The 14,945-nt window shown below is 35.3% G+C and overlaps 1 protein-coding gene across 1 annotated transcript in view; it reads right to left on the reverse strand.

Moving 5' to 3' along the window:
* Window positions 1-14,945, reverse strand: part of LOC120862909 (pleckstrin homology domain interacting protein) — a 124,433-nt gene that overhangs the window by 85,778 nt on the left and 23,710 nt on the right. The window contains exon 6 of the mRNA XM_040239072.1: window positions 4,564-4,724. Within this exon, the coding sequence (XP_040095006.1) occupies window positions 4,564-4,724 (161 nt within the window). The remainder of the gene's footprint in view (window positions 1-4,563; window positions 4,725-14,945) is intronic.

Consider the following 14,945-nt stretch of genomic DNA (forward strand, 5'->3'; position numbering starts at 1 on the left):
CAAATCCTCTGGCTTTTAAGACACCACACTTTTTTTTTTTCTCCTGTGGCCTCTTAGGCAGCTCCTTCTCAGTTTTAATTACTGACTCCTCTTCTTGTTTAGTTTGCTTTAAAGTCGAAGCCTCAGACTTCTCACATTACATACATGAGGTAAAATGATCAACTTCCATATTCAATGATTCCCAACTTGAATCTTCTAGCCTAGATCTCTCTCCTGCACTCCCACTGCCTGTTGATCATTTCTACTTGGCAGTCTACGTGTGGATCTCAAATTCAACACGTCCCAATCTTCACAAACTTCTCCACTTAAATCCCTACCACAGTAAATGACATGGCTTTCTAACCAGCTGCACAAGTTAAAACATACATAGCTTCATATTATTGCCTCTCAATTCCTCCCCATATACAAATAAACCTCTTAAATCCTAGCTCTATTTTTAACCTATTAATTCCATCCCTACTCCCACCGTGACTCACATGGGTCACTCCTAGAACCTTTTTACCAATACCTCTGAATATCGACTTAGCTTTAACTCATCCTCTACAAAATTCTCAACAGATCATTAAAAAGAGAAATTCTACTCACTTCTCTAAAGCCATCATTTTTGTTCCATGACTTCAGGGAAGAACCTCCTTCAAATGTCACAAAAGAATCTTGACTTTGTCCTCCAACAACATCTCTAACTCTTAACAGGGGTCTATATGTATTTTTCGCCATGTCAAATAATACACAATTGCGTGTTATATTCTTCCAATGGTTGTATATGCCTTTCCCTAAACTGTGGAATATCCAGCTTGGCTCACTTCTCAAGGAAGTTCCCCTTACCATCTCCTACCACACCCTGAATTAGGTACCTCTCTCCTACGATACCTCAACATGTTGTACTGCCTCTATCAAACTTCTCATCATATCGCATCAACACTGTGTTGTTGATCATCTATGAACTCTCACTGATAACTATAGCTGCCATTTCAATATTCTAAGTGTTTAGAAAAGTGTACACCTCCTAAAAGACCAAAGTTCACTAAAGGAGTGAATAAACTCATAGTATTTATTAAATTATTGAGTTTATGGAAACAGTTTATGCTCTTTTGCCTTAATTTGAAGAGATATACTTTACATTTTTGAAAAACAAAATCTTTTTACGTGGTCCTCAACATATATTTAGGAGTGAATGGCTTACTCCTGAGAGAATTAACTAACTCTGATTTTCTTCAGTAAATATTATTTGACACAACGATTCTGAAACCAAGTAAACAGATTGAGAAAACTAAGAAAGAGAGAGAATTAGGGTACAGTCAGACTTGGCGATTACACTGTCTCCCTCCCTGGGCTCTTCTCATTATTCTACTGGGAAACGTCCATTATTAAAATATTCTAGTACAAAATACTGGATAATTTTCCTAACACAGAATTTCACTTATCAATCACAATGATTTCAGTTTCAATCTTGTATAACATTTATCAAAAAAAGATTTTAGGTAAGAAAATAAAATGGATACAATTTATTTAAATCTATCATAGAATTAAAAGCAGCTTCTTCCTGTGTATCCTGTTCTATACTAATTACACACATCATTTCATGTAATCCCACAAAAAATCCTGTGGGATTGGTAGTACTATTATCTACTTTACTAGTATTATCTATTTCCCTACCTTTTTTAAAGAGCTGAGAACACTGTAGATGAAAAGCGTGAGGCCGCCTTTGTAAACTGCACTGCTAGTGCCTGGCAACACTGTGCGCTGAACCAAGAGCCCCCTGATGCTGAAGCTGATGCTCTTAACCACCAGACTATACCGCCTCTAGTTGTGCTTTCCCCAAAGCACTCAAAAGTCCGTTGGAATTAGTCCCTTGGGAAAAGTTTTCAAATACGTCTAACAATATAAGTTAATGACAAGTGTACCAAGTCTTAAGATACCAAATACATAAGAAGGAAATACTGAGTCGTCCACTACTGAATTGTTCTTCTAGGAAGTAATAAGAGTGTGCGGCCCCCTCACAGGCATCTTTGATTGTTCAGTCAAAACCTACGATCCTGAAGTCTTATCCTATTTGCTTTTAAGACTGGATTTCAAAGTATTAGTTAGTGGCTAGTGTTTCCAGGGGAATAAAAGAATGTGAATAGTGAACACATATGTTCTCTAACTCCACCTGAAGTGATAACAAGATAAAAATACAAAGAAATTTTAAATAACAATGATCTCATATTTTGGCATTTATCACAAGGTAACATTTTGGAATTTGTCACTGCAAATCACCAGTAAAAAATTACAAATGAGACTGTAAGTTTGGTACAATTAGAAAATTATATCACATACACAAAACATAAACATTTTTAGATTTTTGATAAGACCACATAAAATAGTAGTGATAATTTTCTTCCCTTTATTTATGTATCTTCAATTAAAGGAAAACAATCAGAAAACAGCTTCCTCTTAACGTATCATTCTTGTTCCCCCAAAATCAAATGCTCTTAAAACTAGGAATTAAGTTTTTAGAACAAGGGCTGCAGTTTTTGTTTTTGTTTTTTCCTTTACAAGGCCAGATAACAATTATCTTAGGCTTTGTAGGCAATACAGTCTGTCATAACTACCCAACTCCATGTTGTGGTACAAAAGCAACCACAGACAATGTGAACAACTGAGTGCATCTGTGTTTGAATAAACTTTATTTACAAAACCAGGCAATGGGCTGGATTTGACTCATGGGTAGTAGTTCACTAAACCCAGGTTCAGAGTCTCTCCCAGCTCTATGCCTACTAATCTACTACTGTAAGATAGCAACAGTGTTATTACTCACTGGATTTTTCCCTCAAAAAAGTATAAGAGATTATGTGTCTAACTCAAATCAACACACACGCAATGCTTCATAAAGTATGACAAATAAATGCCTACCATCCCTCTCATAGTCAAAGAATTCCTTTCAAAGTCATCAAAAAATTAAGTTATAGATATTTTTTATAATCTCAGTATATGACATAACTTAATGCCAAAATGGGAGAAGGCGATGGCACCCCACTCTAGTATTCTTGCCTGGAATATCCCACGGACAGAGGAGCCTGGTGGGCTGCAGTCCATGGGGTCACTAAGAGTCAGACACGACTGAGCGACTTCACTTTCACTTTTCACTTTCATGCATTGGAGAAGGCAATGGCAACCCACTCCAGTGTTCTTGCCTGGAGAATCCCAGGGACAGGGGAGCCTGGTGGGCTGCCGTCTCTGGGGTTGCACAGAGTCGGACATGACTGAAGTGACTTAGCAGCAGCAGCAGCAATGCCAAAATGAAATATAAACACAATGTAACGTTTCTTTCTCATTCTTTCGATTTATTATTTTTTTTGAAAGAATCCTTCTAACATTAGAAATGCCAAATTTACTATATGTTTTGAGAGCTAAATTTAAATAATAATGTTGAACTTAACTCTAAAGATAATTTTCCATTACCATTTGAGAGCAAGTTACTGTTGCAGGTATATCAAGGACTCCAGCAAATATAGGGATAACTGTTCCTCACTCTGAAGATAATAACCTGTCAGAAAATTTCACTTTTATTCTGCTTCATGAAGAATAGCAGACATAAAAGAGGAAGTGAAAGGGAGAATACTAATATATACAAAATAATCTGCAAATGCCTGAAGAGGATTCTAGAACCAGGAAAAAGATTAAGTATAGAAATCCTTTCCCACATCCTACCATTTAGCTGTTTTACAGATGACTGAGTGTATGGGTAAAGGAGAGAAAGTAGATATAAATAAATCTCAGTTTACAAGCATATCTACTTAAAAGAGGAATCTATAATTGTTGTGACTGTATAAAATTCGCAGCTGCTCTCTTCAAAGACAGAGATAGGAATTTCCATGTTAACTTCAATTTCCCGTAGGAACCCCGTGTATAAGTGCATACCTTCAGCCCAGTATTTAATGTAAGTAATATTTAATTATAAGTACAAACTCTGTAGTGCAGTATTACCCTTAGTGGATATAATAGTTAAGGCACCTAAAAAGAAATTGAAATACTTCCAAAAGCAATTTTCTCACTTAAAAGCTGAAAAGCTCTGCTTTTTTCCATCAACAAGTTAAAAGAAAACTGTAACAAACAAACCCAAGGAGATTCTTTGAACGCCAGATATACTGAAGGATGAGGTCCTAAAGATAAAAGGTAATAAGCTTACATATGCTCTGACTTTTCCCTATCACCACTTTAAGGGCCATTTCTCAGACTCTAATGTGCTTAATACACTTTGGATAAAATGTCCTTAGGTTTAGAATTAAAAGTATTGTATGACATTTGACAAAATGGCAACTGCATTGTCTGATATAATGCTGGGGATTACACTTATCCATGAGGACAATAATGTAACTGTAACTGGGTTACAACATGTCTTTCAAAAACATTCCAAACTTGAAGTCCTATTTTAAGCAACCTTTTGTTAGAGAGCTGTTTTATGTGAATTTCTAGTTTTTCAAATTAAAAGAAAAAACAAAGGTTTTATTTCAAAGTTCAACTATATGCAACGTTTCTGTAATCTCATATATGAATTAACATAATAGTTTAAAAACTTACAGTAAATATCCGTCTGCCAGTTCGGTCAAAAGTTACACAGTACACAGACGACAGGTGTCCAAGAATTCTTTTATGCATTTTCATGTGCTGATACACTGCAGTTGGAACCAGTCGCTCAAGTCTGTATTTTCCATTCAGCTTCCTTGAAAACAAAGTATCCGCTACCAAGAAAAGGGGGGGGAAGTAAGTATAATTCAGAAATTAATTTTCTTAATTATCCTCTCTTAAGAATTCACATATTTCAATTTCTCATATAGTGGTAAAAATTAAGATGCTTTCTAATGCATATGACTCCTAGTTAAAAGTCTTCAAAATAGTAAAGCCCATTATTTTACCTGAAATAAGTCAAAAGCACTATTATCTTCACTTTACAAACAAGAAAATCTAGTTAAATAACCTGCCTAAAGTCACAAAGTAAGGCATGATGCTAGAATTAAAACTCAGGCTTCTTTACTCCCTACTCTGTCTAGTGCTCTTTAAAACCCAGAATGACTTTATATGACATTATTTCTTTAAAAGTCTCCTATGAGATAGATTTCCTCATAAAAGCAGTTGAAACTGGATCCGGTGCTTTTTTCTTTTCAACAAACAGCAATTCTTAAAACACTCTAAATATGACACACTGAATGACACTTCTAAAAACTTTCCAACAAATGAAGACAGAGGAATAACTTGTTGCATTATTTAAAAAATGATAATAATAATAATTAAGGGCTTCCCTGGTTGTCCAGTGGTTAAGAATCCACCTGCCAATGCAGGGGACACAGATTTGATCCCTGGCCTGGGACGATTCCACGTGCGGCAGGGCAACTAAGCCCGTGCGCCGCAACTACTGAAGCCGCGAGCCTAGAGCCCGTGCTCCCCGGCCAGAGAAGGCACAGCAGTGACGAGCCACGCACAACAGAGTAACCCCCGCTCTGCAACTGGAGAAGGCCCGAGGGCAGTAATGAAGACCCGGCACAACCAAAAACAAATAAATTAAAAAAAATAAATAAACTGGGAATCCTGCTGAAGACCTGTACAATGATTCCTTTTCTAGAACCTATAAGCCCTCTTCACCTCGCCCATTTTAACCCCCGTTTAACGCCCATTTCAAGACATGAACAAAATTTACCTCCTACTCCAAAGCCTGATAGGCTGAATTTGACCGAAGATGTTCCTTTCCATCTAACCTACTACTGTTCTTTGTTTTCTATACCAATAATTAATTAGAATTATAAACAAAGAAAGTGCTCAATAAATACATGCTGACTGGTCTGCAGGCACATTTTTACTTGTAGATTATCTTTTAATACCAGGCTTTTTTTTTCCTGACTGTGACTGCCATCTACTTTGGATAATAAGCACTGCAGTTTCTCACATTTAAATTTAGTCCCCCCCAGCCCCCAAATTAAATGTATACAAAGTATTGATATTAACAATATTTAACTCCGGTTTAGAGCCTATGAGTATGCCCTAAAGTTTATGAAATATAAATCTCTCAGGTGTATCATAAAGAATCTCAGTGCTTATTATCTTATTCACAAACAATAAATGTTTGGCTTACGCTACATTTACAAGCAAAAAAAAACATTGGGGACTGGCGACGAGGTAGAATACTTTGCAGGTTCTAAAGCAATAAAATATAATTTAAGGAATAATTCCATTGTGCTTACATGATCTTTTCCTACGTCAATTATTTTATATTCTGATAAGAGTGTATCTCCTGCTCTTAGAGGACGAGTTCTAGGATACAAATTATTTCAACACCTGTGCTATCTAAGACAAACTGTTGAAAGTTGTTAATTAGTATATTTAGGCTGAAACTAGTTATACAGTAACAGTGATTTGATAAGTTTCTAATAAACCCTGATATATTTTGCCTTATGCACAGAAATGGCCTGGTGAAAAACAACCACCTGCACTTTAGCTCCAACTGATTTGGAGTCAAGATCACAAAAAACCACAGGCATCAACTGTCCTGCCAAATGAGAACTCAAATGATCTCATCCAAATACTAAGGATCAATGACATCTCACTTATTGTCTGTTTTACAGAAAAAGAAGTGATGATATACAGCACAGATGTTGACCATACTGTGTTACCAATACAGTTTAATTCTCTCCACCCCAAATTTACAAACTCAAAATGTCAAATTTTCTTAAAATCTCTATCACTGTTCAGGTACAAAAATATGATCTTTGGAGGTAACTATGATACCAAAACTATTATTTTAATGATGATAAGGCGCTTTTATATAGGTCAGAATTTTTTAAGATGGATTTTTAATGAAGACTATACTTCAGAGTTGATAAAGCAAAAACTAATTCCCTTAAGAGAAAATGTTACTACTCTCTTAAACACAGTTGTTACTGAATCTCTACCTGAACTGGGATTAAACCTTTATTTTCACTTTAAGAGTCAACTGAGAAAAAGAACATCCCTTTCAAAAAGCTACCTTACAGTCAACACTTCAAGAAAACCTTTTTAGAAACAATATTAAGTCAAACACTGTACTCCACACCCTATGTTATGCTTGGCTGCCAATTAACTACTGCGTATTTTTAATGATACTATGTCAGCATCCTAAGGGAAAGGGTACCAAACAGAATCCTTGCTGTCGACCAATTTACAAACTTGTACAACAGAACTAAAAGATATGACATACAGGGAAAACAGTATATAGAGTTCCCAGGTAATAAGCTGGTGGTTCAAACTTGACACAATGGGTTAGAGAGAAAAATACAGGTATGCTTCAGTAGTTGAAGTTCAGCTGAGGAGGTTGGATTTGAAGAAGGTCTGACCAGCTCAATTAGGCAGAGAAGATGTGGTGGGATTCCCATTGAATGAACTCACATTTTCTCTCACTACACCATTTGCATAATATCTGTCTCTCCTACCAGATCTTAAGTATCTTAAGGACAGAAATTCTGCCTTATTCATATTTCCTGCAACCGAGTGTGGTGCCTTTTAAATAAAAAAGTATGTAAGTGAATCTTAGTTAATAATAAGAAACACAAGATGGTTCAATTAAATTTACAGCTTTATGGCAGAAAAGCAAATGGCAATCATTCATTTTCTCAAGAAATTGTTAACAGTAATTGGATTTTTGAGTAAAAAGGAAATGTCTCTTGGATTATAGGAACTCCTTAAATTTTATTAAACCAGAACATCAATTTTTAAAATGAGCATGGTTAAGCAGATACAAGAGGTCACAAAGGAATAAGTTCTTTATATGACATTATTATAGTTTTAACCTTATATCAAGTAACATATATGACTTTTGTTTAAAAGTACATTAACATTCCCAAGTATGGTGATGGGAAATGTTCTTAAATTAAGCCTGCCAAAGCAAATTCCTATCTTCTTCACTTGGCAAATTCTTTTTTACCCTTCAGGGCCAGTTTAAATGCCACCTCCTCTAGTAAAAAGTGAATTTTACTTTTAAGTTAAAATTTTTTAATTTTAAAAGCAACCTAACCAGTTGCCCTATAGTACCACTCCTGTGTTCAAAACTGCAGTGTTCGTTTGATTCACAATAAACACCAAGTTCATTATACATCAGCCTACCAAGACTCTGCACAATCTTGTGTCCATTATCTGACCCCTTCACTTGATCTATTCCAACCATTCTAATCACCCCCATTCTTTCAACACATCAGGTAAAGCTCCTAACTTGGGGTCTTTGCACCCGCTATTTCCTCTGGCCAGAACACTCTCTCCCCACGTGGCTAATTCCCTGGCTTCCTTCTTCGCATCTTTCCTTAAATGTCTGTCACCTTCTCAATGAAGCCTAACTTGATCACCCTAGTGAAAATTACAACCCACCCCCTACCACCACTGCTAACTCCTGATGCCCCTATATAGCTTAATATCTGCTCTTTTTTCCATCATCACCTTTTATTTGCTAATTATGTTCATTGTTTATTTGCTGTCTCCCCCTACTACAATATAATAAACTCCACACGGGCACAATTTTTTGTCTGTTTTGTTCTTTGATTAGTCTAAAAGCTGACAGTGGTGGCTGGCACTTAGTAAAAGCTATGCATTTCGTGGACTTAATAAATTAACTACATAACAAAAAACAATAAGGTTTAGGAATAAAACAAAAATGGATTTCTTTATTGGACAGATTACAGATTCAAAGTATCTCCATACCATTCTTCCTTTCAACTGCCCTGCTAAATTTACTTAATTTGGAAGCAAAGGGATAGGTAAACATATTTATTCAACTATGCTGAGTGAATGGACAAGTGAAATATTCATTTGTATGAGGTATGGAGAAAGAAAAGGAGCAAAACAAAAAGTGTCATTTGTAGCAAATCATTCATAACAGCCTTTGAAACAAAGTCTCTGTGCACAATTTAGAACTAGTTACTAGACAAAATAAACAAAAGACCCACAATTTCTAAAAGTTATTATCAGGTATAATTCTGTATATAACTAGATATATCTAGCCAGTAGGGTCTTACTATTACTTCTGTGCCTACATCCTAGGTAAATAAAATTTCCCCACAAGTCATTTCTTTGTAGTTCACACCAAGGTGTTTTTTAAGAATTTATTTATTTCTTTAATCATAATACTAATGCATACTTAATGTAGAAAATAAGAATATTGTCTTTACATAATTCTACCACCTAAAGCAATTACACAAAATTTTGCAGAGATTTCCCTCATAAGCAGAATTTTAATAGCTATGCCATCCATATTCCTTAATGAAATAAAAACTAGGCTTTAAGTTTGATGGACTTGTATTTAAAAATGATACTGTGGAGATTTTAAGCAAGGTACTCTCAACTTCAATTTCTCAAGTTATTCATCCAGAAACATTTTCCACAGTATACTTGGTTTTCATATTATGCTATTCTTTGGCATCTCATAATTTCACACATTTACACAGCCACTTTTATCAATATTTTTCTTTTCTTTTGTAATTTGGTATAGTGCTTTAGAATGGTTCTTCTACCAGCCAACAGTACAATATCTACTTAAATTTTTTTTACATTTTTGTGGTTTAAATTTCTCACTTAACTCCTTAACATATTCACAGTTTTAGTAGATGTTACTAGGTGAGTCTCTGAAGATATTTTTTCTCCCCTAAATAATCAACTATTAGTTCCAATCTTTCCACCAACTAACCCTTCTCTATTCTATTAAACTGTCATTTAATTATCTTATATATATTTCTGTACTAACCTGCTGAAGGCATGTTTATTTCTATACTAGTAACAAAACTTTGGGCTTCGTTCATAGCTCTGTTGGTAAAGGATCTGCCTGCAATGCAGGAGACCCGGGTTAGATTCCTGAGTTGGGAAGATCCCCTGGAGAAGGAAATGGCAACCCACTCCAGTATTCTTGCCTGGAGAATTCCATGGACAGAGGAGCCCAGTGGGCTACAGTCCATGGAGTCGCAAGAGTTGCACATAAGGTAGCAACTAAATCAGCAGCAGCAGCAGCAAAACTTTAAATTTATTAGTGACACTTTAGTATGAATGTGGTTATTCTTCATGTCCTCTAAAAAATACCTTACTCTTGATTTATAATTATATAGTTTGAAGACTACTGAGAAATTTTTTAAAAATTCATCTGTTGGAAATATAAGCTTAATTTCATTTACCTATAAACAGTTGCCATATGCCTATCCAGGAACATGGTACTTTCATCCCACAGCTGGGCCAAGTTTCCAATGCAGATATTTTAGAAAAAGATAGACATAAGCAGATTTACTTCAGTTTTCCTCACTACACAAATCTGTACCATGTGAATCAAGTTCATGGGAAATCTGCAGACAAATCTCTATCACATGAACCAAGTTTCATGAGTAAAAATGGGTAGCTGCCAGAAAAGAGCATTTGCAATAACCTTAGTGACTATATTTTTGAGAATATAGAAAAACATATGATAAAATCTCTGCAGACAATAAAGAAGTAAGGCAGAAATATCATCACCTCTCTCCAAAAGGCCTCCCCCTTCTAATAGGTACTTTTTGCTCCAGTTTTTTAAAGGTGAAGCATATTTGTTATACAGTATTATGTAAGTTACAGGTTTACAAACAATGATTCACAATTTTTAAAGTCTATACTCCAATTACACTTATTATAAAATATTGGCTATAGTCCCTGTGTTGTCTAATATACCCTATAGCTTACTTTATAACCCTATTCCTCTTAATTCCCTACCCCGACACTGGGCCCTCCCTTTCCTCTCCTTGGTAATCACTAGTTTATTCTCCATTATCTATGAGTCTGCTTCTTTTTGCTATATTCACTAGTTTGTTGAATTTTTTAATTCTACATGTAAGTGACATAATCCAGTATCTGTCTTTCTAAAAAGTCTGACTTATTTCACTTAGCAAAATACCCTACAAGATCAGTTTGCTAAGTACTTTAAAAAGTGGAGGAATTCCCTGGCGGTCCAGTAGTTAGGATTCTGGCGCTCATTGCTGAGGGCCCAGGTTCAGTCCCTAGTCAGGGAATTAGAATCTCACAAGCCACACAGTGTAGCCAATAAATAAAAATGGACAAGGGCCCACAGTGTAACTGCAATGAATTAACCAAGGTCAATATAAGTCATGTTAAGAAAGATGAATTGGAGAAAAAAAAGTAAAATTACTATGAATTAACAAAAATGCAGAAAGAAGTTGGGCTTCTGCTGCTGTTGAAGTTTCAACTCTTATGAAAAACATAAAACACTCTACAGCGTCTAGTCCAATGTGGGTTAGCCGCTGCCCCTTACCAATCGGAACTAGGGAGCCAGGACCAGTGTCGACCACTTCTGCCAACATGTGAAAGCAGAGCCATGCTGGCGGCATAATGAATGCAAAAGAGAGGCAGGTGGCAGTAGATTCCAAAACCTGGAGAATTAAGGTTTGTGGCAGTAGAAGAGTTAAATGAGGATGAACAAAGAACAAAGAATATGTACTTCAGAGGTGCAACTAGACCCTTTTCTGGTAACAGAAAAAAGGGTACTCAGATAAGAAACATCAGAGTATTTTACCAGAAGACTTTTTTATTAGCTTTATTTTTGTACTATATTTTGACCAATTTTATTCTGTGATTCTGGTTTTTAAAAAACACTTAGAAAGCTCCCAGAGTTTCTATACATAAAATGCAGAAGTAGTTATAACTTATAATTAATAACCATATAAAACAGTTTCTAAATTAAAGTACAAAAGAGTAGATTCTGCAGAACCAGTATCTAGATTTCATTTTAATCTCCACAATTTCTGTTAATAAAGGCTCTGTCAGAGTTTGTAAACCTACAGAATTAAACCTGAGTAAATTACAAACATACCTCACTTTACTATGCTTTGCTTTAGTGCACTTTGCATATACTGGAGTGCTTTACTTGCTTTTACAAACTGAAGGTTTGTAACAACTCTGCATTGAGCAAGTCTACTGGCACGGTTTTTCCAACGGTATTATTTTCTAAGGCATCTATAGTTCCGTTTAGACATAACGCTACTGCACAATTGATAAACTACAGTACAATGTGAATAACCTTTACACACACTGGGAAACCAAAAAATTGGTGTGACTTGCTTTACTGTGATACTGACTTCATTGCAGTGGTCTAGAACCCCATAATACCTCTGGGGTCTGCCTGTACAAAAATAATGATAATCATGTAAGCAAGACCATGCTTACAGATCAACTGCAAAATGATCTATGTCTTTAGACAATAATTAGCTTGCCCAACAAAATAATGCTACATCCACGATCAGAGGCCAATTTCTATAGCAATAATCTTCCAAATTCACGACAAGTCCAAAAAGTTATCTCTACATGGCATTGGTGATTTCCACTAAATAAAGTATGGTGTGGTAATAAGGTATTTGCTAACGCATAAAATTACATTTAAAAATTTTTTTAAAGGATCACAAAAATGTCTGAATGGAAAGATGATGCAATTGTGCAGGTCACAAAATCAGCTATCTAATTCTCTAAAAGAAAACTTACGCTAAAACCAAGAATCAAGTATCTTGAGAAAATAACTATCAAGGAAAATGAAAGGCAACAGTGATTGAAGCCAGAGAGAGAGGTTCTTATGGAGGCTTCAAGAATCTAGTACAAAAAAGTCTTATCTGCTATTCTTGTGCAGGGGGAAAACACCACAGAAAACTATTATGATGTGTAGCAGATTTGGAAAATAATGGCCAATATGTACTGAGTGCTTTTACTAGGTACCCGACACTGTTCAAGGAACTTCATATACATTTTGATTTAATCTTCATCGATCTTTTAAAATGGGTATGACAATTATCCACATCCTGGGGACACTCCTTACCAATAACAGAACTGAAAGGCAGAATTTAATATTCCCAGAGATGAAGCCCAGGTTTGAATTCAAGCTTATTCCAAAGAGTGTACTCTTACCATACTGCTTAAGTAGACAAATGTTAGAAAAAAAGACTGAGAGGAAACATGCTGAAGTATTAGTAACAGATAACCGGTGAGACTGGTTAATTTTTCAGCTGTTCTGTTTTCCAAGTTTTCTCCACTGAGCATATGTACATCCTGATTAATATTTTATTAAATAAAGTATAGCTCAGCCTACCTTGAGGAGCTCAAGAGTAATATGAAAAATATGAACTGTCTAAAGAGATTAAGCTTAAATTCAAAGACTGATGAAAACAGATCCAGGGATAAAGATGCAAGGAATTTAAATTTATTTAATCATAAAAAAAAAGAAACCCTAAAGACCAAGTATATTAAAGTACTTGAATGTATACACTACAGAGAATAACCATTGCCTATTTGACAATGGATATACTACAAAGAACTCGTGTCTAGTTTGATTTAGAAGCCATAAAATACAAAGGGTCATCAATTTTGCTTATGAGTTTGTTTCTAAATCTTTCCCATTAAATTTTTAAAGTAAAAGATGGTAAAGATAGTTTAGATTCAATTTTATTTGTTAAGGAAGCATATAAGGAAGAACTTGTAACATTTAATTCCCTATAGAGCCACGAGTGAAAAGCTCACAACAGTAATTCTAACAGATATTAGATACAAATAGATATTAGTAGAGAATTACAACCAAATATTTGTAATCTGAGGGCCAGAGATAATCTAGGAAATAATTCAACACAGGTTGGTTTATTTCCACAGCATCATCTGGTCTCTATCACAATACACAAGTAACTAGTAATGACTCAACATAAGAACAGGACTAAATTCTGTAACAATAATCATAATGAACAAAAATGCCAACTTTAAAGAGCAAAGGGTTGCAACATTTGAAGAATCATCCTGTAATTAGCTTATCTGTCCACAAAAAAAGATGGGGAGTGAGGCAAGAAAGAACAGAAAAGTAAAGGGAAATAATTACATGGGTGACACAAAACCCGAGGGAGCCCCTCCCTTCTTTTATAACTGTATCTAAAATAATTATATGAACAGCAGCTGCCCTCCAAATCTCTACCTATTTAATTTCAAGTTTAGTTGTAATTCCCATTTGAAAGACACCATGATTTTAAGATTTAGCAGATGTCACAAATACGAATAATATCTGAAAAGAACTCAAATACTAATGGAAATAAAACACAGAAGATGAAAAAACGATTTCAAGAGTTAAGCAAAAAAAAAATCATGAACCAAATACAAAAATAAGCACTAAAAAACCAAACCAAACAAAAAACCAGACATTACAATACTAAGTTGTAATTAATTAGAGCTGTACAATCCCTGATTTGTATTATTCTTCCTTCTCATTTCTTTCCTGGAAACTCATGTGATGATACAGAAAATACAATGGTATAATACTTTCAGTTTTCAGTTTTAAATATTTTAATAGCCATTTCAATAAAAATTCATTTTTTAAAAAGTTAGGGTTCTTCCCCCAAACATTTTAATCATTCAATTTTGAGTCAACAAACATTTATAGAGCACCTATATGGGCCAAGTATGAACTAAAGGATATAACAAAGAAAAAGAAAAGACAGAACTTACCATCATGGAGACTGCAGTTTAGCAGGGAAGAAAGACATGAACAAGGACTTACAACAATGTTAAGTTCCATCAAATAGAAGGTACAGAGAAATCTTGAAATATACAGCAAAAGATCCTAAACATATAGGGCAGGAAGATACCAGGGAGTCAGAGTACCCTTCCCTAAAAACTGATATTTAAATACCTGGAAAATGAACAGCCAGGGAAGGCGGGGAGGCGATAATCTATCTAGGTGGAGGGAAGGGCGTGTACAATGGTTGGAGGCTGGAAGGAGTGCAATATTTAAGCAACAGAAGGAAGTCAGGTGTGACCAGCCCTTGGAGCACAAAGGAGGGAGCATCAGATGAAACTAAGGAGGAACAGGCCGACTGCAGAGTGCTTTCTAAGCTATGCCAGGCATTTTGGGCTATTTTCCAAAGACAGTAAGTTGAAGCTTTCTAGGGAGAAAAAAG

The sequence above is a fragment of the Oryx dammah genome, unplaced genomic scaffold, assembly GCF_014754425.2.
Source record: "Oryx dammah isolate SB20612 unplaced genomic scaffold, SCBI_Odam_1.1 HiC_scaffold_4, whole genome shotgun sequence".
Lineage (NCBI taxonomy): Eukaryota > Metazoa > Chordata > Mammalia > Artiodactyla > Bovidae > Oryx > Oryx dammah.